This window comes from Salmo salar, chromosome ssa26 (genome assembly GCF_905237065.1).
Source record: "Salmo salar chromosome ssa26, Ssal_v3.1, whole genome shotgun sequence".
Taxonomy (NCBI): domain Eukaryota; kingdom Metazoa; phylum Chordata; class Actinopteri; order Salmoniformes; family Salmonidae; genus Salmo; species Salmo salar.
This window is the reverse complement of record NC_059467.1, coordinates 21,106,033-21,131,038: the sequence shown is the minus strand read 5'-3', so window position 1 is coordinate 21,131,038 and position 25,006 is coordinate 21,106,033. Positions and strand designations below refer to the sequence as shown.

Genomic DNA, 25,006 nt, shown 5'->3' with positions numbered 1-25,006 from the left:
AGCCAAGCTTCCTGCCATCCAGGACCTCTATACCAGGCGGTGTCAGAGGAAGGCCCTAAAAATTGTCAACGACTCCAGGCACCCTAGTCCTAGACTGTTCTCTCTGCTAACGCACGGCAAGCGGTACCGGAGAGCCAAGTCTAGTGCCTTTAAACAGCCTGGAAAATTCCAGAAAAATCATGTCATGGCTTTAGAGGTTTCTGATAGGCTAATTGACATAATTTGAGTCAATTGGAGGTGTACCTGTTGATGCATTTCAAGGCCTACCTTCAAACTCATGGCCTCTTTGCTTGGCATCATGGGAAAATCCAAAGAAATCAGCCAAGACCTCATGAAAAAAATATATTGTAGCCCTCCACAAGTCTGGTTCATTCTTGGGAGCAATTTCCAAACGCCTGAAGGTACCACATTCATCTGTACAAACAATAGTACGCAAGTATAAACACCATGGGACCACGCAGCAGTCATTCCGCTCAGGAAGAAGACGCGTTCTGTCTCCTAGAGATGAACGTACTTTGGTGCGAAAAGTGCAAACCAATCCCAGAACAACAGTAAAGGACCTTGTGAAGATGCTGGAGGAAACCGGTATAAAAGTATCTATATCCACAGTAAAACGAGTCCTATATCAACATAACCTGAAAGGCCGCTCAGCAAGATGACACTGCTCCAAAACCACCATAAAAATGTCCGACTACGGTTTGCTACTGCACATGGGGACAAAGATCGTACTTTTTGGAGAAATGTCCTCTGGTCTGATGAAACAGAAATAGAACTGTTTGGCCATAATGACCATTGTTATGTTCGGAGGAAAAAGGGGGAGGCTTGCAAGCCGAAGAACACCATCCCAACCGTGCAGCACGGGGGTGGCAGCATCATGTTGTGGGGGTGCTTTGCTGCAGGAGGGACTGGTGCACTTCACAAAATAGATGGCATCATGAGGCAGGAAAATTATGTGGATATATTGAAGCAACATCTCAAGACATCAGTCAGGAATTTAAAGCTTGGTCGCAAATGGGTCTTCCAAATGGACAATGACCCCAAGCATACTTCCAAAGTTGTGGCAAAATGGCTTAAGGACAACAAAGTCTAGGTATTGGAGTGGCTATCACAAAGCCCTGACCTCAAACCCATATAAAAATTGAGGGAAGAACTGAAAAAGTGTGTGCGAGCAAGGAGGCCTACAAAGCTGACTCAGTTACACCAGCTCTGTCAGGAGGAATGGGCCAAAATTCACCCAACTTATTGTGGGAAGCTACCCGAAACATTTGACCCAAGTTAAACAATTTAAAGGCAGTGCTACCAAATACTAATTGAGTGCATGTAAACTTCTGACCCACTGGGAATGTGATGAAAGAAATAAAAGCTGAAATAAATCATTCCCTCTACTATTATTCTGACATTTCACATTCTTAAAATAAATTGGTGATCCTAACTGACCTAAGACAGGGAATTGTTACTAGGATTATATGTCAGGAATGATGAAAAACTGAGTTTAAATGTATTTGGCTAAGGTGTATGTAAACTTTGACTTCAACTGTAGGATTTTTCTCAAAACTGCATTGTTGGTTAAGGGCTTGTAAGTAAGCATTTCACTGTAAGGTCTACTACACCTGTTGTATTCAGCGCATGTGACAAATAAAATTTGTATTTGAACCATCTCACACCCCGGGTATTCAGCCAATTAGCGGCCGCCGCTGCAGTAAACACTTCCAACTGGTCAAAACCATTCAATTTTGAGATTGGGTGGAATCTAATGGTGTGCTATATATTCATTGGGTATGTCATAGCAAATTTGTTAATGATAAATATTGATACATTACTAGCTCACACTTAATCTGCAAGAATAACAAGTTGAGTAGTGGCTGATGGTGATTTCAAAGTGGGGAGACAAAACATAAGCTACATTGCCCCCCCACCTAATCTGATAGTTAGATGCCTAGTCTCCCTTATGGCTCAGCTCCGGTGCCTACATAACACATACGCCATAGACATACATAATTTACACACACACGAGAGAAAGAGAAGTCAGCTCAGACAGATGCAGCTCATGAGGTCCATTAGCAGCAGATTTGAATTAAGAATGGAAAATGAATGCGTTTATCGTATTGGAGACCATGTACACTACATGACCAAAAGTATGTGGACACCTGCTTGTCGAACATCTCATTCAAATATCATGGGCATGAATATGGAGTTGGTCCCCCCTATGCTGCTTTAACAGCCTCCACTCTTCTGAGAAGGCTTTCCACTAGATGTTGGAATATTTCTGTGGGGACTTGCTTCCATTCAGCCACAAGAGCATTAGTGAGGTCGGGCACTGATGTTGGGCAATTAGGCCTTGCTCGCAGTTGCCATTCCAATTCAGCACAAAGGTGTTTGATGGGGTTGAGGTCAGAGCTCTGTGCAGGCCAGTCAAATTCTTCCACACCGATTGACAAACCATTTCTGTATGGACTTCACCTTGTGCACAGGGGAATTGTCATGCTGAAACAGGAAAGGGCCTTCCCCAAACTGCTGCCACAAAGTTGGAGGCACAGAATCATCTAGAATGTAATTGTATGCAGTAGGGTTAAGATTTCCTTTCACTGGAACTAAGGGGGCTTTTCCGAACCTGTTGTGTGAGCTTGTGTGGCCTACCACTTGGCGGCTGAGCCGTTGCTGCTTCTAGACATTTCCACTTCACAATAACAGCAGTTCACAGTTGACTGGGGCAGCTTTAGCAGGGCAGAAATTTGACAAACTGACTTGTTGAAAAGGTGGCATCCTATGACGGTGCCACATTGAAAGTCACTGAACTCTTCAGTAAGGCCATTCTACTGCCAATGTTTCTCTATGGAGATTGCATGGCTGTGTGCTTGATTTTATACAACTGTTGTGGCTTAAATAGCCGAAACCACTCATTTGAAGGGGTGTCCACATACGTATCTAGATACTTTTGTATACATAGTGTATCGCCTCGTCTTGAAAGGGAAAGATGCACATCCCTAAGAATTGTGCTTCTGCAGAGGTAACTGTGCTTCCTGTGGGAACTGTGCTTCCGCAGAGGTAGGGGGGCCAGCAGGCCAGAGGTGGATGAACGCAGTGCCCTTGTTTGGGTGTAGGGACTGAGCAGAGCCTGAAGGTACGGAGGTGCCGTTCCCCTCACAGCTCCGTAGGCAAGCACCATGGTCTTGTAGCAGATGAGAGCTTCAACTGGAAGCCAGTGGAGTGTGCGGAGGAGCGGGGTGACGTGAGAGAACTATATAGACTCAACTTTACTGTACAGCAATGTGCTGTCTAAACTTGTGAAACAGATGTCTAAAATTCAACTACTTTTCAACGTCCATGCATGTCTGGTGCTCAGTGGTTGAGGACCCTGGTTACAGTAAATGGAAACTGAGGGGCTCATAGGTATGTGTCAGTAAGAGCCGGGGGGATGACATTAACTGGAGAAAGAGAGGTTGTCCAGACTTTTCACAATTATGAGCTGAACATGACAGTATGCCAGTGGAAGGAAGGATAGTAGCAGGTGAACCAACTGTGGTATCATTTCCCATTTTATCCAATTGCAGTCATTCTGTTATTGCTTTTTCAGTCATTATGTTTAGAGGTCGACCGATTAATCGGAATGGCCGATTAATTAGGGCCAATTTCAAGTTCTTAACAATCGGTAATCTGTATTTTTGTCCACCGATTTGCCGATTTTTTTTTACACCTTTATTTAACTAGGCAAGTCAGATTAAGAACACATTCTTATTTTCAATGACGGCCTAGGAACGGGGGTTAACTGCCTTGTTCAGGGGGGGATTCGGGGATTCGTTTTTGCAACCTTCTGGTTACTAGTCCAACGCTCTAACCACTCCACGAGGAGCCTGCATGGCAGGCTGACTACCTGTTACGCGAGGGCAGCAAGAAGCCAAGGTAAGTTGCTAGCTAGCATTACAGTTATCTTAACATAATCACTAGTTAACCTGTTGGGGCTAGGGGGCAGTATTTGCACAGCCGGATTAAAAAATGTACCCGATTTAAACTGGTTACTACTCTTGCCCAGAAACGAGAATATGCATATAATTAGTAGATTTGGATAGAAAACACTAACGTTTCTAAAACTGTTTAAATGGTGTCTGTGAGTATAACAGAACTCATATGGCAGGCCAAAACCTGAGAAGATTCCATACAGGAAGTGCCCTGTCTGACAATTTATTGTCCTTCAGTTGCATCTCTATCAAAAATACAGCATCTCTGCTGTAACGTGACATTTTCTAAGGCTTCCATTGGCTCTCAGAATGCGCCAGAAAGTGTAATGGGGTGTCTGCTGTCTCTGGGCGAAGAACAGCAGGAGAATTTGTGAGTGGTCAGCCTGGGAACAGTGACACTGGAGATGCGCGTTCATGAGAATTCTAAAAAAATTCTTTAAGCCTTTGAATGAATACAACGTCGCCCGGTTGGAATATTATCGGTATTTTACGAGAAAAATACCATAAAAATTGATTTTAAACAGCGTTTGACATGCTTCGAAGTACGGTAACGCAAGCGTCCCACCTCGCCCAGACAGGTTAACTACACATGGTTGATGATATTACTAGTTTATCTAACGTGTCCTGCATTGCATATAATCGATGTGGTGCCTGTTAATTTCTCATTGAATCACAGCCTACTTCGACAAACGGGTGATGATTTAACAAGCGCATTTGCGAAAAAAGCACTGTCGTTGCACCAATGTACCTAACCATAAACATCAATGCCTTTCTTTAAAATCAATACACAAGTATATATTTTTAAACCTGCATATTTAGTTAATATTGCCTGCTAACATGAAATTGTGTCACTGCTCTTGCGTTCATTGCCTGGCTCGTTGCAAACTAATTTGCCAGAATTTTACGTAATTATGACATACCATTGAAGGTTGTGCAATGTAACAGGAATATTTAGACTTAGTTAGCCACCCGTTAGATAAAATACGGAACGGTTCCGTATTTCACTGAAAAAATAAACGTTTTGTTTTCGAGATGATAGTTTACGGATTTGACCATATTAATGACCTAAGGCTCGTATTTCTGTGTGTTTATTATATTAAGTCTATGATCCCCCTCTCTCCACTGGGATTCTCTGCCTCTAACCCTATTACAGGGGCTGAGTTACTTATTGGTGTTCTTCCATGCCGTCCCTAGGAGGGGTGCGTCACTTGAGTGGGTTGAGTCACTGACGTGGTCTTCCTGTCTGGGTTGGCGCCCCCCCTTGGGTTGTGCCGTGGCGGAGATCTTTGTGGGCTATACTCGGCCTTGTCTCAGGATGGTAAGTTGGTGGTTGAAGATATCCCTCTAGTGATGTGGGGGCTGTGCTTTGGCAAAGTGGGTGGGGTTATATCCTTCCTGTTTGGCCCTGTCCGGGGGTATCATCGGATGGGGCCACAGTGTTTCCTGAAACCTCCTGTCTCAGCCTCCAGTATTTATGCTGCAGTAGTTTGTGTGTCGGGGGGCTCGAGTCAGTCTGTTATATCTGGAGTATTTCTCCCATCTTATACGGTGTCCTGTGTGAATTTAAGTATGCTCTCTCTAATTCTCTCTTTCTCTCGGAGGACCTGAGCCCTAGGACCATGCCTCAGGACTACCTGACATGACTCCCCCCTGCTGTCCCCAGTCCACCTGGCCGTGCTGCTGCTCCAGTTTCAACTGTTCTGCCTGCGACTATGGAACCCTGACCTGTTCACCGGACTTGCTACCTGTCCCAGACCTGCTGTTTTCAACTCTCTAGAGACAGCGGGAGCGGTAGAGATACTCTCAATGATCGGCTATGAAAAGCCAACTGACATTTACTCGAGGTGCTGACTTGTTGCACCCTCGACAACTACTGTGATTATTATTATTTGACCATGCTGGTCATTTCTTGAACATCTTGGCCATGTTCTTTTATAATCTCCACCCGGCACAGCCAGAAGAGGACTGGCCACCCCTCATAGCCTGGTTCTTCTCTAGGTTTCTTCCTAGCTTGACCTTTCTAGGGAGTTTTTCCTAGCCACCGTGCTTCTACACCTGCATTGCTTGCTGTTTGGGGTTTTAGGCTGGGTTTCTGTACAGCACTTTGAGATATCAGCTGATGTAAGAAGGGCTATATAAATACATTTGATATGATTTGATAGAGCAGTCTGAGCGGTGGTAGGCACCAGCAGGCTCGTAAGCATTCATTCAAACAGCACTTTCGTGTGTTTTGCCAGCAGCTCTTCGCAATGCATTGCGCTGGTTTATGACTTCAAGCCTGTCAACTCCCAAGATTAGGCTGGTGTAACCGATGTGAAATGGCTAGCTAGTTAGCGGGTGCGCGCTAATAGCGTTTCAAACGTCCCACGCTCTGAGACTTGGAGTAGTTGTTCCCCTTGCTCTGCATGGGTAACGCTGCTTCGAGGGTGGCTGTTGTCGATGTGGTCCTGGTTCGAGCCCAGGTAGGAGCGAGGAGAGGGACGGAAGCTATACTGGTACACTGGCAATACTATAGTGCCTATAAGAACATCCAATAGTCAAAGGTATATGAAATACAAATCGTATAGAGAGAAATAGTCCTATAATACAACCTAAAACTTCTTACCTGGGAATATTGAAGACTCATGTTAAAAGGAACCAGCAGCTTTCATATGTTCCCATGTTCTGAGCAAGGCACTTAAACATTAGCTTTCTTACATGGCACATATTGCACTTTTACTTTCCTCTCCAACACTGTTTTTGCATTATTTAAACCAAATTGAACATGTTTCATTATTTGAGGCTAAATTGATTTTATTTATGTATTAGAAAACACCCTAAAGTTAGAAAACACCCTAAAGTTTCTAAAACTGTTTGAATGGTGTCTGTGAGTATAACAGAACTCATATGGCAGGCCAAAACCTGAGAAGATTCCATGCAGGAAGTGGCCTGTCTGACAAGTTGTGTTTCATCTTGGCTCTTTTTATTGAAGACTGAGGATCTTTGCTATAACGTGACACTTCCTACGGCTCCCATAGGCTCTCAGAGCCCGGGAAAAAGCTGAACGATATCGAGGCAGCCTCTGGCTGAAACACTTTATCGCGTTTGGCGCCACGGGATTACACTGGCTGTTGAGTAGGTGGGACGCAAGCGTCCCACCTAGCCCATAGAGGTTAACATTACAAAATCTGCATCTTCCATGGTATTTCAAAATACTACTACATTAGTTGTCATCTCATAAAGGGAGTTCCAACAGTTCCCCTGTAATAAAAAAGGAAGAAGCAAAACAATTCTTTCCATGTTTTAAATGTATTTGCCCTATTCCATAACCATGTCTGATGTTGACCATAAAACATAAAGTCAATGTATTGATGGAACTTATGCCCATCAAAATAGGGAAGTGATATCCCACGTATGGATCCATGTCATCCGGAGCCGCATTCCTTCACACTGGTTTGGGGGTAGCACTGGGGGCGACACTGGCCTAACAGATATACTGTAGCGTATTTTCTGATATGATTAACAAACGCCTAGGTGGTGGCATTTTGCAATTTATGACTAGGCTAAGGTTACATGTTACCTAAGTGGTTCTATATTTTTCATATGATGCCCATTATATTAGATTAGAAAAGTTTAGTAAAAAAAAGTGCCAGTCATGACTTTCCCAATGTTGTAATTCCACAGAGAACCGTCCATGTGCTTCAGTTCACTATATATAATCTAAAACTATTTACACAATATTGAAACCAAGACAAATCACAAATAACAAGTCGGTTCTGAATGATTGTGCACCACATAATGCGGTGGTATAAGTTAGACCATGAACATTAAGTCTGATTATGATAAACATCAGTCAACAACTGTTCAAACGCAAAAGGCAAACCACATCTATTAGCATTTTATGGATCCTTATGATACTTCATAATTCATGTAGGGAGTTTCTATATGAAACCAAAGGTTAAGGCAACTGGTGAAAAGTGCATAAAAGTAAAAATAACCATATTATTCAGCGTGCAAACTGAGCATTTAATTCTGGAAGTTGACTGAGGTATGAGTGCAACAATCTTTACCTACAGATCTGTGAAGAGATTAATGTTGAACGTAGCCGAATAATATTTTTCAGGTTTGTACTGATACAACATGCAGGTCATTGACTATGTATCAAGATATGCTAAGGTACATGGCGGGCTGTGCTATTAGTACCACAGCCATTTATACCTCTATGGATTTGAAATACATGTCGAGACATGCAAAAAAAAACAATGGTGGTTTTCAACCCAGTTAGTGAAGGCGTGCACCACTGGCTTTCTCCGGTAAACTAACCTCGTTATAACGCGGGCAAGCGTACTAGCTACATACTATTCTTTTTTCCCGAAATTAGGCAAATTGGCTAGAGTGCGTGCAGTAATGAGGATACCGAAACCATGCACAATGCACACGTCCAGGCCATATATACACACCTCAGTGGGTCCAGCTAACTAACCGCGAGGTTTCTTGCAACACTCGGGTTGTTAATTTTCACCCATTTTGACCCTTTAGTCGAGACCTGTCCACCACCACGAAAAGACAGCGATAGCTTGCTGCTAATGGCATGAATGTGTCTGACATGCCGCACGCGCTATTCCATAACAAAAATGTGCGAACAATATATAAAATAACTTATAGTAAACAATATTAGCTCTTGGTAGCAAGAAATTGACGAAAAACATTTTTTTTTTTTAAGTACAAAAAAATGTTATATTGTCAACGCCAATCACAAATGTTGACATGTATGTTTATGTTGATGAAAATGGGGGCGAAGTAGCTGCTAGTTAATAATGAGCTGGCTAATTAAATATCTGCGCTAGCTAGCCAAATGTAGCCACACTATAATGGCAAAACATGTGGAGCTGGCTGAACTAATGTAAGTTAACTATCTGGCTAGCAATCAAAGTAGCACAATGCTAGCTAATGGTCGTCCTTACCAGATGGAATTCTTTATTTTGAGCTGCAACGCACTGGCCTCAGTCCCTTGCAGTCCAGGAACTAGGGATGGTAAGGTGCTTATTCCAGAGCCCAGCTTCGGGAGCTGATCATGTTGTTGTTGATCCTCAGTCATCACGATGAGATTCAGGATGTGAGGAAAGGGATCTTTAACATGCAGGCCTCAACCTGGACCTCGAGATAGCAGTTATTTTCCTACTGTACATTACCGACCCACCCGTTCTCATTTGCGATGTACGTGGCCTCAGTTCCAGGGTAGAAACAGTGCCGGGGAAACATGGTTAGACGGTTAACTTCGAACACCATGCACAGACATGTTAAAATAATCACAAGTACAGAGGAATACAAAATGCACGCTTTCCCCAAGATTCCGTCGCAGCCTTGGGGCGACCCGTGCGTTTGCAAACACTATGGTGGAAGTGTTTGTGATGCTGACTAGTATTCTGCCAGCAGGACGAACGATGACATCACATTGTATATTAATGAGGAAACCTTCTAAATAAAAGCCCGTATCACAAAATGTTGCAATGTGGATAACTCATTCAAAAGATATTTGTGATCTCCGTGGCTCGACGACTCACTACGAGCTCACAGAACAGGACTCCGGGCAGCCGAGCGGAAATGGAGGAAAACTCGCCTCCCTGCGGACCTGGCATCCTTTCACTCCCTCCTCTCTACATTCTCCTCTTCTGTCTCTGCTGCTAAAGCCACTTTCTACCACTCTAAATTCCAAGCATCTGCCTCTAACCCTAGGAAGCTCTTTGCTACCTTCTCCTCCCTCCTGAATCCTCCTCCCCCTCCCCCCCCTCCTCCCTCTCTGCGGATGACTTCGTCAACCATTTTGAAAAGAAGGTTGACGATATCCGATCCTCGTTTGCTAAGTCAAACGACACCGCTGGTCCTGCTCACACTGCCCTACCCTGTGCTTTGACCTCTTTCTCCCCTCTCTCTCCAGATGAAATCTCGCGTCTTGTGACGGCCGGCCGCCCAACAACCTGCCCACTTGACCCTATCCCCTCCTCTCTTCTCCAGACCATTTCCGGAGACCTTCTCCCCTTCCTCACCTCGCTCATCAACTCATCCTTGACCGCTGGCTACGTCCCTTCCGTCTTCAAGAGAGCGAGAGTTGCACCCCTTCTGAAAAAACCTACACTCGATCCCTCCGATGTCAACAACTACAGACCAGTATCCCTTCTTTCTTTTCTCTCCAAAACTCTTGAACGTGCCGTCCTTGGCCAGCTCTCCTGCTATCTTTCTCAGAATGACCTTTTTGATCCTAATCAGTCAGGTTTCAAGACTGGGCATTCAACTGAGACTGCTCTTCTCTGTGTCACGGAGGCTCTCCGCACTGCTAAAGCTAACTCTCTCTCTTCTGCTCTCATCCTTCTAGACCTATCTGCTGCCTTTGATACTGTGAACCATCAGATCCTCCTCTCCACCCTCTCCGAGTTGGGCATCTCCGGCGCGGCCCACGCTTGGATTGCGTCCTACCTGACAGGTCGCTCCTACCAGGTGGCGTGGCGAGAATCTGTCTCCGCACCATGCGCTCTCACCACTGGCGTCCCCCAGGGCTCTGTTCTAGGCCCTCTCCTATTCTCGCTATACACCAAGTCACTTGGCTCTGTCATATCTTCACATGGTCTCTCCTATCATTGCTATGCAGACGACACACAATTAATCTTCTCCTTTCCCCCTTCTGATAACCAGGTGGCGAATCGCATCTCTGCATGTCTGTCAGACATATCAGTGTGGATGACAGATCACCAGCTCAAGCTAAACCTCGGCAAGACGGAGCTGCTCTTCCTCCCGGGGAAGGACTGCCCGTTCCATGATCTCGCCATCACGGTTGACAACTCCCTTGTGTCCTCCTCCCAGAGTGCTAAGAACCTTGGCGTGATCCTGGACAACACCCTGTCATTCTCCACTAACATCAAGGCGGTGACCCGATCCTGTAGGTTCATGCTCTACAACATTCGCAGAGTACGACCCTGCCTCACACAGGAAGCGGCGCAGGTCCTAATCCAGGCACTTGTCATCTCCCGTCTGGATTACTGCAACTCGCTGTTGGCTGGGCTCCCTGCCTGTGCCATTAAACCCCTACAACTCATCCAGAACGCCGCAGCCCGTCTGGTGTTCAACCTTCCCAAGTTCTCTCACGTCACCCCGCTCCTCCGCTTTCTCCACTGGCTTCCAGTTGAAGCTCGCATCCGCTACAAGACCATGGTGATTGCCTACGGAGCTGTGAAGGGAACGGCACCTCCATACCTTCAGGCTCTGATCAGGCCCTACACCCAAACAAGGGCACTGCGTTCATCCACCTCTGGCCTGCTGGCCCCCCTACCTCTGAGGAAGCACAGTTCCTGCTCAGCCCAGTCAAAACTGTTCGCTGCTCTGGCACCCCAATGGTGGAACAAGCTCCCTCACGACGCCAGGACAGCGGAGTCAGTCACCACCTTCCGGAGACACCTGAAACCCCACCTCTTTAAGGAATACCTAGGATAGGATAAAGTAATCCTTCTAACCCCCCCCCTTAAAAGATTTGATGCACTATTGTAAAGTGGTTGTTCCACTAGATATCATAAGGTGAATGCACCAATTTGTAAGTCGCTCTGGATAAGAGCGTCTGCTAAATGACTTAAATGTAATGTAATGTAATATTTACTTTTAACAATGTTTTTGTCTCTACTAAACAAATATGTGTAGGTTTGGATGGGGACGTGTAGCACGGCCTAATGCTTGCTTTTCACTCCGTCCCCTCCATAGCCCCCAATGCAATATAGTGTAAATGGTATACATATTGGCTTGTAGAGAGATACCTTTTCTACCTGTCTCAGCTAAAGTGGGGTGGGAAGTACTCAGTAGGGTCTCTGCTAACCAAATATGGTTAGTTTTGGAGTGGGACTGTGTTGTACATACACAGGAAGTAGGGGTGCTGCAGCACCCACTGAAAAATCTGAATACAATTTAATTACAATTTTAAAATCACAAAAGTAGTGCACTGGGCCTTTACTAGTCCTTTATTAGTGGATAATGTAGCCTTGATTATTATATATTTTTTCCACAAACGTTTTTTTCCTGTTCTCGTTCTCTTTCTCTACTATTGCATTGGGGCCTATGTAGGGGAGGAGTGAAAAGCCTGCAGCAGGCCTTGTGACACAGTCCCCCTCCAAAACTACACCCTACTGAGTATTTCCCAGCCCACTTTAGCTGAGACAGGTATAAAAGTTCTCTCTACAAGCCAATAAGTATCCCCCATGTATTGAGTTGCAGTGAAAGGACTGACTAGGTGGAGTAAGGAGTCACCAGTATTCTGAAACAATAGACCCATTTAAGTTTTGCAGACTATCTATTGAATAATTCCAATAACAAATATTTGTATTTTATTAAAAGTGCATTTCTTTAAATATAGCCTACATAATAGCTTTTAACATACCAGTATTTGTGTAAATGTTCAAAAGAAATGCTGGTATAAATACAAAATACATTAAAAAATATATATTTTCACAGTTTAGCATGTCTTTGCAGGGTAACTCTTATTTTGAAGAAAGAAATGCGCGATCGTTCTGCCAGCATAATATCCAACTGCTAGGAGAACGGTAATGTGATGCTGCTGCTCCTGCTGCTGCTGTCAGGCATCGGCGGCGCAGGCGCAGAGTGCACCAATGAAGAATAACGTGCTTTTTTTTGGTTGTTTTTACACCGCGGTGGTGAGAAGCCAAAAAGTGACCAGCCAAGTACTGTGTGCCTACAGTAAAAATGCATGAATGATCAGTACTATGGACGTGGTCTTCAATAACCCAATGAGTTTGTAAAATAACTTTTTGAAGTGTCTATTTAATTTAAATGTAATTATTTGCAATCAATGGTAAACAAATTAATATATCTATAATGGCATTATGCTCCATGTGTAGACATGCAGCGAATCTGTTAGCCTTAGTAAAGGCTGTCCCCCTACACATTTGCACATTTCATGTTTAGCAAACAACTCAAATGAATGTGTTCAGTAGTGCACAATGGGCCCTAACATCATCTTTTTCTTAAATGTATCAAAGTCAAGATTGTGGAAAACAGCGAACACAGCAAATGTGCGTGTTCCTTCGCCTTGTCTCACAGTGGAGAAAAACATTTGGCCACGACTTGTTGCTATGCAACCGTAACGCCACCCGCCAGATTCAGCACCACAACATGTCTGAAAGAAGAATGCATGCGTTGAGTCAATGTAACTAGCTACAGTATTATACTGCTAAAAACGTTAACATACCCATTCAAAAGTTAAATACAAGAATAAATAACTAGCTATAGCCACCATTATGTGTCCTAGCTATATCTAAGTTAGCTAACTGCTAGATAAAACTGTAACGTTTATTATATGCTGTCTGACTTTCAATGAAAGCGTTGTTCCTTTGAAATGTTATATGCCTGTTGGCTAAAGAACCAACAACTACTACATTTTTAATGAGCTACTTAACTTACTACATTTGTTTATTTAACCCAAAAGACCCATGTCATCCAAGGCAGAAAGGTCTCAAGGAGGAAGATCTGTGAGACGTCCAGCCTCTTGTCTCCTCAAAGAAACCATCCACGATAGACCTACTTGCTAAAGAGGAGGAATACAAGTGAGGTTCCTTGCCCAAACATCTGTGCCCATTGCCAAACATCTGGTGAGTCAATGTAAACTGTATCATATGAGATGCTGTAACCAGATGGCGATAGTACTAAAAAAAAAAATGATATTTTGCCCATTCCAGATGTATAAATGCAGAGCTGGAGGCAAAAACAGCTGAACTAGTAAGGCAAGCGGAACAGGTTATGGTAAGTGGTTTAAGATAGCTACCTAGCCAATTGACACACTTCAGAACAACATAAAACATTCATTTTTAGACATATTTGTTTTATTTAAACTTTTTGTCCTGATTGTTTTTTCTTTATTTTTTTCAGAGTGACCAAAATGAAGTCCTGTCAAAGCCAATCTCTTTCCACCTTGATGTTGACATTGAGGATGAGGAGGAGGATTTCAGGTAACAAATTATTGCATTGCTCAAAACATATAGCATTTCAGTGTAGTAGACTGGATAAGAATATATGAGAACCACCTATAATACAAATGTATTTGTCTTTAGGAATGTGAACATGCTGGAATCTTCAGTTATGAAGTCCACTTCTAAGGTGCAGTATTCAATTCAGTTTGATATGTAAAAGGTAACATCTCAGAGACACAAAGGTAATGTAATCAGTTAGTAAAACTGGGGGAGAATTTCAATTGTATTTCCTTGATTCCTCGTGTCCTCTTCCCTCACCTCATTTTCAAACCCCATTGGATGAGAAGGTCAGAGGGGCGGGATTGCTGACCTTCTCATCCAATGGGTTTTGAGAAGGAGGCAAGGAATCAAGGAAATGCAATTAAAATTCTCCCTAAGTCATATTGCTCAGGTATTGCTCAGGTAATGACAAAGAAAAGGGTCACATCAAAATCCAATTCACAAAACAGACCTGGAAACAAGAGAAAAACACAGTAAGAATGTTATCTTTGTCACAAACGTTTGCACAAATATCTATTGGAAACATTGGAAGATTGTGAAAGGTAATGGCTTAATGAGTGTCCAGCGTTGTGGATTTTCAGTTCCTTATGTTTGTTATGACTTTTTAAACTTTTTGTTTGAGTTGTATTTTGTTTATTTGTTATCTTATTTCATAACAACAAAGGCATCTGCAGTTGATGATGTTGCGGTTCTTGAAGATCGTGTGGATTTTTCCTTGGCTAAAACAATACGTAGACATTGAGGGGAAGGTGGATGATGGAGATACTCATGACAATCTTACGGAAGACATCATGCCCAGTGTTGGGGATGAGATGGGATCAGGTGAATTCTGATTTCATTTATTACAATTTCTGTGGCTTTCTCACACATTCACAATATCACATCTGGAGCACAAGAATGGATCTTTGCAAAAACATTAATTACAAAAAAAATAAGTTATTTATCAGAGTTCCAGAATATCAATTGTTTCAGCCTTCTTAGTTCATCGAGCTTCTCTCATATCCAAAAAATTATATAATTCTTTATGTAACTATAGTATAATATTTTTTTGGTGTGTTGTGTTTTAGATGCACAGATCTGTAATGCAAGAAGAATTTAACCGGCTATCATATGAGTCCAACAAAAAGGTAATGATAGAAATATGAGAGATGGAAATTAGGTATATTTTTGAGTAAAATGTAACATTGAAACAAGAGTAAAACATGTATTTGTTCTAGGATTATGCAAACAGTAGTTAAAGCACCAACATAAAGGAGGTCGAGGAGGATTGAGCAAGACTACAGAAGACTACAAACATTCAGCAAACCCAGATAGAGAAACACAGAGCTTTAGCGGAGGAGTCAAACAGAAAAGGTGATGGGCTCCAGCAACAAGTAACTGCTCTACAGAAGGTGGGTGTCGAGGATAAAACAGTTATTACATTGATTATCTTTCTAGTTAGTCATTTGGTAATATTAAACAGTACATATTGTAACTATGAAAGTCCATGAACAGTGACTGAGAGAAACCTAGATGTGTATAGACATCAGTTGAGATAGCTGTTAATGTCTTTGCTGAATGGGGAGGGGGACGTTATACAGCTTAGACAAGGTTGTTAATGAAGGATGAAATCAACCCCTCAGCAGGGGAATGCCTGGCATGGCCTCATTAACATGATCAGCCTGTAAGGTGAACCTCTCCTGCAGCTGGCGATAGTACGGCGCTCATGTGACAGATATCTTTTGAATTCAGAGAAATCCCACATTACATATTAAACAGTGAACTTTGTTTGTACTGAATGAGCTAAAGATGAAACAGTACAACATATACATCTAAATTGGGGCGGCAGGTAGCCTAGTGGTCAGTGTTGGACTAGTAACCGAAAGGTTGCAAGATTGAATCCCCGAGCTGACAAAGTAAAAATATGTCGTTCTGCCCCTGAACAAGGCAGTTAACCAACTGTTCCTAGGCCGTCTTTGAAAATAAGAATTTGTTCTTAACTGACTTGCCTAGTTAAAATAAAGGTAAATAAAAATCCCCACCACCACATATACACAAAATGTTCAATATCACAATGTGTCTGTACCTTTGTGTGTCTCTTCATAGTCCCTGTTGTTCCATAAGGTGTATTTTTACCTGCTTTTTAAATCTGATTCTACTGCTTGCATCAGTTACCAGATGTGGAATATAGTTCCATGTAGTCATAGCTCTATGTAGTACTGTGCGCCTCCCATAGTCTGTTCTGGACTTGGGGACTGTGAAGAGACCTCTGGTGGCATGTCCGAGCTGTGTGCTAGTATTTTAAACAGACAGCTCGGTATATTGAGCTTGTCAACACCTCTTACAAAAACAAGTAATGATGAAGTCAATCTCTCTTCCACTTTGAGCCATGAGATTGAGATGCATGTCATTAATGTTAGCTCTCCGTGTACTTTTAAGGGACAGTTGTGCTGCCCTGTTCTGAGCCAATTGCAATTTTCCCCAACTCCCTCTTTGTGGCACCTGACCACTGTCGTGTCTTTGGCTATGCCAGATTAAGTGATATGACATGCTATTCTATAAAATAATTTCTCTGTAATTAATATTACCTGATTAAGCCAATCATGTAAATGCAATTAACTAGAAAGTCGGAGCACCACAAAATAATGTTTATAGAGCTGTTATCTTCCGAATAAACTCTTAAAGACCTGGTAATCTTTTACCTCAATAGCAGTCAATATTTTTCGTCGCCTTATTCAGTCTCATCTGAAAGTGGTAAATTCTTGGTTATCTTCACAAACCCTGGCTAACAAGTTGAATCAGCAATACAAAATTTGGTTTCATTATTTATTTACTAAATACCTAAATAATCACACAGAATTATATCTACCCAGAATGGATCATACATCGATTACAAATTATGTCATAAAGGAAAACGTCCCTAGCGGACGGAACAGATATGACGGCTGGTTACACAAAGAAAGAGGGTTGGGTTTTGAATGAAAGAGCGGGAAGACTGAGTAACAAAGGGAGAAGCTATGCTATTGTAAATACAGAATCTTAAGCATTCTAAATAACCGCCCATTTGGAAAAAAGAAAATGCAATAAATATTTACTCTGAGCTGCGCTTCAATAGGTTTGTCATAGATGGAAGGCCGGGTTGCCCAGCAGGGATCTCTTGTCCTCTGAAGAATGTCTCTGGTGGTAAACTGGATACGTTGTGTGTGTTAGACTGGCTACGTCGTCTGTCCTTTCCTAGCCCACGTTTACAGCGGTTGCTGCTAACTCTACGGCTAGGAGGTATCACTTCTGAAGTGAATAAGAGTTGAAAGTTCATACCAAGTTGCCATACTTTTAAGCTCGTGCTATATTCTCGCTGGTATAGTTGAAATTCATCCTTTCGGCGTGTCGATCGTCACCTTCACATTGAACACGATGCTACTTTCGTTCGGTTATTATCTGAGCCCTTTTAACGTAGGACTGTCGTCCTCGGAACAGCAAGTTGAATTTTCGTCAACGGGTTTATATAGTGGTGAAAGAAGGGCGTGTTTCATAGTTTACAACCCATGTCTGTTCACTTGGGCAGGGCCTCTGAGTGAGCAGAGTTTCTCTATGGCAAACCATTCTCTCATTTAAGAAGCTAAAATTACATTTCATCTTTTCACAAATAGTTTCATATTTAAACATTTAAATTGCACAACAATTCCATGTGGATCTGATAACTAGAATGTGTCGACTTTCCAAGATACAGTTTATGTCATCCTGTCATTAATAGTAATATCTCAGACAACTGATCTGAGATCATATTCATTAAGTACCAATGCATATTTTCAACTGGTTGGATTACCAAAATATGGTTCCGTTTCCCACCTTTCGATGTTACCAGACTCTATGTTACAAAGGCTTTACAAGAGTCAACTCTATAAAGTAGAGAGAGAAAAGGGGAAAGGTATTTATGGGGTTCATAAACCTTCCCCAACAGGCCAACGTCATGACACCACACTACTGAACAGTAGTCTAGGTGTGACAAAACTAGGGCCTGTTGGACCTTCCTCGTTGATAGTGTTGTTAAGAAGGCAGAGCAACACTTTATTATGGACAGACTTCTCCCCATCTTAGCTACTGTTGTATCAATATGTTTTGACCATGACAGTTTACAATCCAGGGTTACTCCAAGCAGTTTAGTCACCTCAACTTGCTCAATTTCCACATTATTCATTAGGAGACGTAGTTGAGGTTTAGTGAATGATTTGTCCCAAATACAATGCTTTTAGTTTTGTAAATATTTAGGTCTAGCTTATTCCTTGCTACCCATTCTGAAACTAACTGCAGGTCTTTAAGTGTTGCAGTCATTTCAGTCACTGTAGTAGCTGACGTGTATAGTGTTGAGTCATCCGCATACATAGACACACTGGCCTTGCTCAAAGCCAGTCGCATGTCGTTAGTAAAGATTGAACAAAAGCATGGGACCTGGTCAGTTTGACATGGAAAGAGCAGGTGTTCCTAATGTTTTGTACACTTAGTGTATGTCCACTCCTAAAGAAAAGAAGAATGAATGGTTGATGGCTTCCGATTGCTTAGTCACAACAATTATCGGTTTAAATTATAACTATTCACATTTAATTTCTGAAATATAAAGTTAATAAGTAAATGTGATGACAGTCAGTTTTTGTAGCTATCTAACCAAATATTACCATTACAGTGCTTTTGAAAATGTGTGTTGGTGCGCTATAAAAACATTACACAAAATGCTTTTACTGAATTAGATTGCCCCCCTGTGTGTGTTTAACAAAGGAAATCGAGGGTTTGAAGAGAGCACAAAAACAGGCAGCAACCAATCACAGTGCCATAGAGGTAAGACTGAACAGAGCCTTGGAGGAAGTTGAGAGGTCCAAGACACAACTGACCAAGCTCAAGCAGATGAGCAAGGTAAATTAAACCACCTATCAGTGCATTTAGTGATCACATCAATCATTTACACTGTAAATTGTATTGGATAGTGCCATGCTATTAGTATAGTTCAGAGTTTGGTATTCAAGTTTGGCTTCTGTCACTTGTTGTATAACCCAGGTTAAATAAACTTGTTTTATGTCTATCCTTTCCAAAAGGACACAGCAGACCAGGAGCATAAAAAAATAGAAACATTAAAAGCCAAAAACAAGAAGCTGGAAAAGCAAAAAGCTGAACTGATAGTGGGTTTTAAAAAACAGCTCAAACTGATTGATATACTGAAAAGGCAAAAAATAAGTCCTCATATTAAATGCAAGTAATTATTACAAGGCAGTATCATTATTGATATTTCTCCTTATCAAACTGACATATTTTTCCTCTTGCTTGAGCAGATGCATTTCAAAGCTGCCAAGCTGTCATTTACAGAAGAGGGATTCATGAAAGCTCTTGACTGGGGGAAATCATAAAGCAATACTGAAAAATGTATGTAATACAATCCTGCTTGCCTTGAATGTATTCTTATGGTTAGCAACAACATTGATTATGTGTCCTTTAATATTGTGTGGAAGTTATTGTTCATTTATACAGAATATATTTGTAATGCAGTTGGATTTTAAAAGTTTAGCATTTTATTACAACAATGGGTTAAATCAATTTAAACTGTAGTTGCATTATCGCCTAATAAAGGAAATGGTGTAGTTTTTTTTATTACCAAATGACTTCAACTGAAAATTGCTGCACCTCCATGATAGGATTTAAGGTGTGGTGATATGCAGCTAGTGGGATAGAAATTAGTCTTTGCAACTTAATACATTTTTGAGTACACCATCGCCATAAGAAATCCACCATTTGATACACAAAAAACCCCACTAGACAGCATCTACCCAATAATGCCATCTAGTGGTGTAGTATAGAAAGTGGTTATTCATCTCCCCAGCCCTCTTCATCAAAGATGTCGGCCTGTCGCTTTTGGAAATTGCTTCTGAAGTCCTCATCAAAGTTTTCAAGGTCATCTTCCCGGAATATGCCCTTAACATTTGAAAATAACAGTCAGTTTCAAAAGTGGGATCTTCCTGGAGCAACATTGTATCAAAAGTTTTTTTTTTTTTTAAGAATTTGGACAGCCAATGACCAGAGTTTAAAGAAAAACACAAAGAAAACACTTGCAGTTGAACTAAAAACTAAGACAACCTCCTCTCCCTTACCTTAGGTAGATAGCCCAGAAGTTTTGTGGCATGGAGTTTGAGAAGGCTTTGCCTTTCCTCCTCAATGATCTGTCGACGCAATGTCTCCCTCTCCTGTTCCATTGCTCTTTCTTCAGCCTCACGTTCCTTAGGAAGAGAGATCAAACTTACATTCAACAAATGTTCCTTAAGGTACCTACAGACTACCTCTGAGGCAGACAAAACAGTGTTAAACAGAAAAGCTTCAGTTACAATAACACCACTTTGATGTTGATAAAGAGTGCATAAGTGTTCAGGATAAGACCAATATACTGTACCTTGTCAGCCAGGTACTGCTGTCTCCTGTCCTCCAGCAGTTTCTCCACAGCCCTCTTGTGCTCAAGCTGCTTCATGCGACGTTTCTGGGCATTCATCTGCTCTATGCGGTCGTCCTCAGCAAACTTGGCCATCATCATCTGCCTGAAGGCCTCCTCCTCCACCTTCTCAGCCTGCCTCCGCATTTCCTTGAAGGCTATTTGCTCTTGGCAGGTCTGCTGCAACTCCAGCCTCTGTCTGATTCTCTTCTCCATATCTTCCTGTAAACCCATTTTAAAAGGGCTGAATCCTCTAAAAGCGGTTTGGAAATGTAGGAAATTATAAAATGTGGATATGCTTGCTTACGATTTGTTTCTGCCTTGCAGCTTCGGCTTGCTCCTCCAGACAAAGCTCTTCACGAACACGCTCCATCTCGTCACGCTGCTGCCTCTCCATTTCAATCTTCTCAGTGAGCTAGAAGAAAGACATTCCTCAATAGCCATCAATATTGTTGTAATCATTTCTCACTTTGTCCACAAAAAAAAGATTAGAACATATTCAATCACCACCTTCCGGAGACACCTGAAACCCCACCTCTTTAAGGAATACCTAGGATAGGATAAAGGAATCCTTCTAAACCCCCCCCTAAAGACTTAGAAGCACTATTGTAAAGTGGTTGTTCCACTGGATATCATAAGGTGAATCCACCAATTTGTAAGTCGCTCTGGATAAGAGCGTCTGCTAAATGACTTAAATGTAAATGTAAATATTCTTAACTATGAATATAGCCAAGAGTTTTGTAAATTAAGTGACTTTTCTCCAACTTACCATCTGGTGAAGATGCTCTTTTGCCTGCTCTCGTTCTCTGACTTTCTCCATTCTGCTCTTCTCCTTATGCTGCTGGTAACTGGCAAATTCCAAGATGCGTCTGTTCTCAGCCTCCATCTTCTCCCGCTCCATCAGTCTCCACTCAGTCTGCTGGCTCTTGAACTCCTCTATGTACCTTTGAGTGGCTGTTATCTTTTCCAGTCTTAACTGCCTCTCCCTGCAAATAAGAAAGGTAATTCGATTTCATTATATACTGATTACTTGATCAGGCAGGAAACTTAACCAAATTGTGAAAACAGACTGCCACTGTCCACTCACATTTGATCCTCCTCATAGATCTTCCTGACGATTTCGTCAACCATGAGTTTCTCCTTGAGGAACTCCTCATAAGCCTCCTGTCTCTTATGCTCTTTCTCCTCCAGCTGCTGTTCCAGCTCCTGCTGGTACTGCACCACCTCCTCGTAGCGCTTATGGTCTTGCTTCTCCTGCTCCATAGAGGCCCGCTCATGCTCGCTCTTCATCTTACGAGCAATATCAGCCTCCTGACGCTAATGTCAGAGAAAAATATGGATTCACAAAAAGCACAACCAACAAGTGTTTTGGTTCAAGTCTCAAATATCCCTTCTACCCTGGGAAAGGACATTTATGAACTTACCACTGTCTCATATCTCATAGACTCCTTTTCAGCAATCTGTGCGGCCCTCTCCTGGTTTAGGTATGCAGACTTGAGCTTCCCCTCCAACTCACGGAGTTCAACACTAAAATTAAAAAGGAAACATTAACAGCAACATAAAACATCCATCCTGCAACAACTATGGACAGATTATTGTTGATACACTAACCCAAGGATTTTTATTAAAGACTGAAAGGCACTTTCCCATCGGGCAAGTCAAGAGTATTTTTGGGTTGACCGAAGATTATGATCACTTGCCCGAAAATGTAAATTAAATTTACACACAGCAGTTCCATATATTGCCTGCCTTTCCTCTGCACATAGAGGAGGAATCAGAAAGATCAATACTGAAATTTGTTGTATTTTGGTTGTTATCAGTAAAAAAATAAAACATCTCAGAGCAGGCTCAACTTGCCCAACTGCCATAAATTGACTGTCTTTCAGTTTTAGGCTACTGGAATTCGTTGCAGTTGCCCAATGGGGCAACCTCAGAGCAGGTGCAACTGCTCAGTTCACTTGACCCAGGCAATAGGAGGGCAACCCTTAATGTCAATCTCTGCCAAGCCCCTCATGTTGGGACTTACCTGTTCTCTTTTATATATTGCCTCATTTTTTCATCTCTAAGCTTTTCATAGCTGATGCGGGCCAGTTCTTGTGCCATTCTCTCCTCTTGTTGCAGTTGCTTTTCCTTGTATATTCTCTCCTCCTCTGCCTGTAAGAGTCAGATGAAGCTAGCAATTACTTTTAGGACCAGTTTCCCTGACACAGATGATGCCTAGTTGTTGTTTAAGCAGGTGCTTTTCATGAATGCTGTGTGAAAGCCATACCTTGATGAGAGCATCCTCAATTTGGCTTTCGTGCAGCTCGTCTTGCACTTTACGTAGGTATCGCTTCTTTTCAAGTCTCTCCTCACTCATTAGATTGGCTTGCATTTGTCTGTCCTTAGTGATGCGTTTTGTCTGGTCTTCTCGTTGCTCCTCCTGCCGTCGAAATTCCGAGATCACCCTCTGCTGCTGACTGTGCGTCATGTTGCGCCGCTGGTTCATTGAAGCCTTGAGGAAAGACCGCATTAGCTAATTTTGGTCAATGTATCAAGCAAATACATACTGGCTACTACCAGTGGTTATAATAAAAGATAAATAAACTTGAGTACCACTCAAGCTAGCTAGCTAGCTAGCCTGGCTTACTTAGTGCTAACAGCTAGGTCAGGGGTTTTGAAAGTGGGGTCTGTGGACCCGATCAAAATATTATTATTACAATTTAGCCTTTTTTATGAATATTGCTAGCACCAACAGAATCAACCAATTTTATACATGGCATCTGTGTAAGTTTAGAGGGTGCAATACAATACAATATCATGAATCGCTATTGATGTTCGTAATAAATCCTCTACGGTGTCCCTAAACTGGGATGGTTGAGCTAACGTGCGCTAATGTGATTAACATGACGTTGTAAGTTACAGCAAACTTCCCAGGACATAGACGTCTTATATGTGCAGAATGCTTAAATTCTTGTTAATCTAACTGCACTGTCCAATTTACAGTAGCTATATTATAGTGAAAAAATACCATGCTATTGTTTGAGGAGTGCACAACAACTTTTATCACGGCAACTGGTTTGATACATTCACCTCTGAAGGTAAATAATGTACTCACATTCAGTAATCTTGCTCTGATTTGTCATCCTAAGGGTCCCAGAGATAAAATGTTGCATAGTTTTGTTTGATAAAATCAATGTTTATATTCAAATGTAGGAACTGGGTTTGACAATTTGAAGTTTAAACCCCTGCTGTCTCTGGCTCCACACCCACCCTGCCATCGAGATGTGTGAAAGTTAGTGTATAAGCTAATGATCCATCATGTATGACATTCCTGGGAGTGTGTAAACTTACACAAATGTTATGGTAATACAAAATGTATGTTCTCTATATTTATGTACTTGAAAATGAATCAATTGACCAATTCGGCACATTTGGGCAGACTTGATACAAAACACTGTGCAGTATTGCAATGCTCCACTGGATCAACCTGAAACTTTGCACACACACTGCTGCAGCCTAGTAGCCAAAATCTAAATTCCATGAAAGATAATGGGGGAAAAAAAAAAAAAAAAGGGGGTTTCTTTTACCAGATCTAATGTGTTGTATTCTCCTACGTTAATTTCACATTTCCACAAACTTCAAAGTGTTTCCTTTCAAATGGTATTAATAATATGCATATCCTTACTTCAGGTCCTGAGCTACAGGCAGTACGATTTGGGTATGTCATTTTTGGCGAAAATTGAAAAGAAAAGGGTCAGATCCATAAGAGGTTCCAGATGCACATGTGCCTGGGAGGCACAGAGATGTAGTATCCACAGTGCTCCATCAATGATCAATTTGTTCAACTGGATTGTTCTTGTATTCCACGGTAATTTAAGCTTTAAAACGGTGAAATATTCTCTCTGCCCCAAGGCAAAATGTGTAGAATTTCAGGAAATGTACTTGAACGGCATCAATTTATCTGATGCCAAGAGAGCCTTAAAATGTTATTTTTTCGGTGACCGAGACTTGGTTAGTCCGGCCGTGCACTGCAGTAATAGTACAACTGCTTGTATCCTATCTTTTTTTTAATCGCACTGTAAGTAGGAGTTGTGTTCTGGTATTCTGATGGGTCTATCACAAAATTGGTCCCCGACGCAAACAAGTTTGAAGTTCAGGAGCCTCAGAACTAGCTAGGTAAATTAACTAAAGTTGGCTCGTTTTCTCAGCTAGCTGACGTTAGCTAACGACGTTAACCATCGAATAGCTATATAATTTTCATGGAAAACACAATTAAACATAATCTACAGCCAAGTCATTTACCATCATTGCGTGGAGCTGTTGCAAGCCTCTCGTTGATTTGTATGTTTTACCAGGCAGAAATCTAATAATCTCTTCATCTACCACTTTGCTCCATTTGTTTCGCTTCCAGTCGTCTTGGTAACATCGCGCCTTTTGTGCCTAACAATAAACTCGAATGTAATTGGTTAAAAAGTCCGCTTGGTCCTCCCGTCTTCCCTAAGGTAACGTTACAGGTACTGCGCAGAATCAGTTAAGTTATTGACACAATTGTTGTTCACAAACGTCAGACAACATATTACCCACACACAAATCCCAATTCCTCCATGCTGACACCCCCTCCA

The 25,006-nt window shown here is 42.0% G+C and overlaps 2 protein-coding genes, 1 long non-coding RNA gene and 1 pseudogene across 5 annotated transcripts in view; 2 read left to right on the top strand and 2 right to left on the bottom strand.

Moving 5' to 3' along the window:
• The window catches only part of LOC106587434 (DNA-binding protein RFX7), a 53,662-nt gene extending 44,303 nt beyond the window's left edge, over window positions 1-9,359 (bottom strand). For 2 of the 3 annotated variants that reach the window (XM_014175828.2, XM_014175829.2), the window contains exon 1: window positions 8,900-9,359. In XM_014175828.2, the coding sequence (XP_014031303.1) occupies window positions 8,900-9,033 (134 nt within the window). In that variant the 5' untranslated portion in view covers window positions 9,034-9,359. The remainder of the gene's footprint in view (window positions 1-8,899) is intronic. The other variant, XM_014175827.2, reaches the window with a different exon arrangement.
• Window positions 9,360-12,980: 3,621 nt separating this feature from the next.
• On the top strand, window positions 12,981-14,514 carry LOC123723865 (uncharacterized). The gene is made up of 5 exons (XR_006762287.1): window positions 12,981-13,137; window positions 13,417-13,579; window positions 13,667-13,730; window positions 13,857-13,936; window positions 14,039-14,514. It is a non-coding gene; the product is annotated as an uncharacterized lncRNA (long non-coding RNA).
• A 92-nt stretch (window positions 14,515-14,606) lies between these two features.
• LOC106587362 (testis-expressed protein 9-like) lies at window positions 14,607-19,332 on the top strand (annotated as a pseudogene).
• A 139-nt stretch (window positions 19,333-19,471) lies between these two features.
• mns1 (meiosis-specific nuclear structural 1) lies at window positions 19,472-24,865 on the bottom strand. The gene is made up of 10 exons (XM_014175830.2): window positions 24,687-24,865; window positions 22,672-22,896; window positions 22,429-22,556; window positions 21,827-21,929; window positions 21,490-21,719; window positions 21,172-21,388; window positions 20,710-20,817; window positions 20,367-20,624; window positions 20,071-20,196; window positions 19,472-19,894 (listed from the first exon to the last, which is right to left on the bottom strand). The coding sequence occupies exons 1-10, from the start codon at window positions 24,690-24,692 to the stop codon at window positions 19,787-19,789; spliced, it is 1,509 nt and encodes a 502-aa protein (XP_014031305.2). The 5' UTR covers window positions 24,693-24,865; the 3' UTR covers window positions 19,472-19,786.
• Window positions 24,866-25,006: the final 141 nt, after the last annotated feature.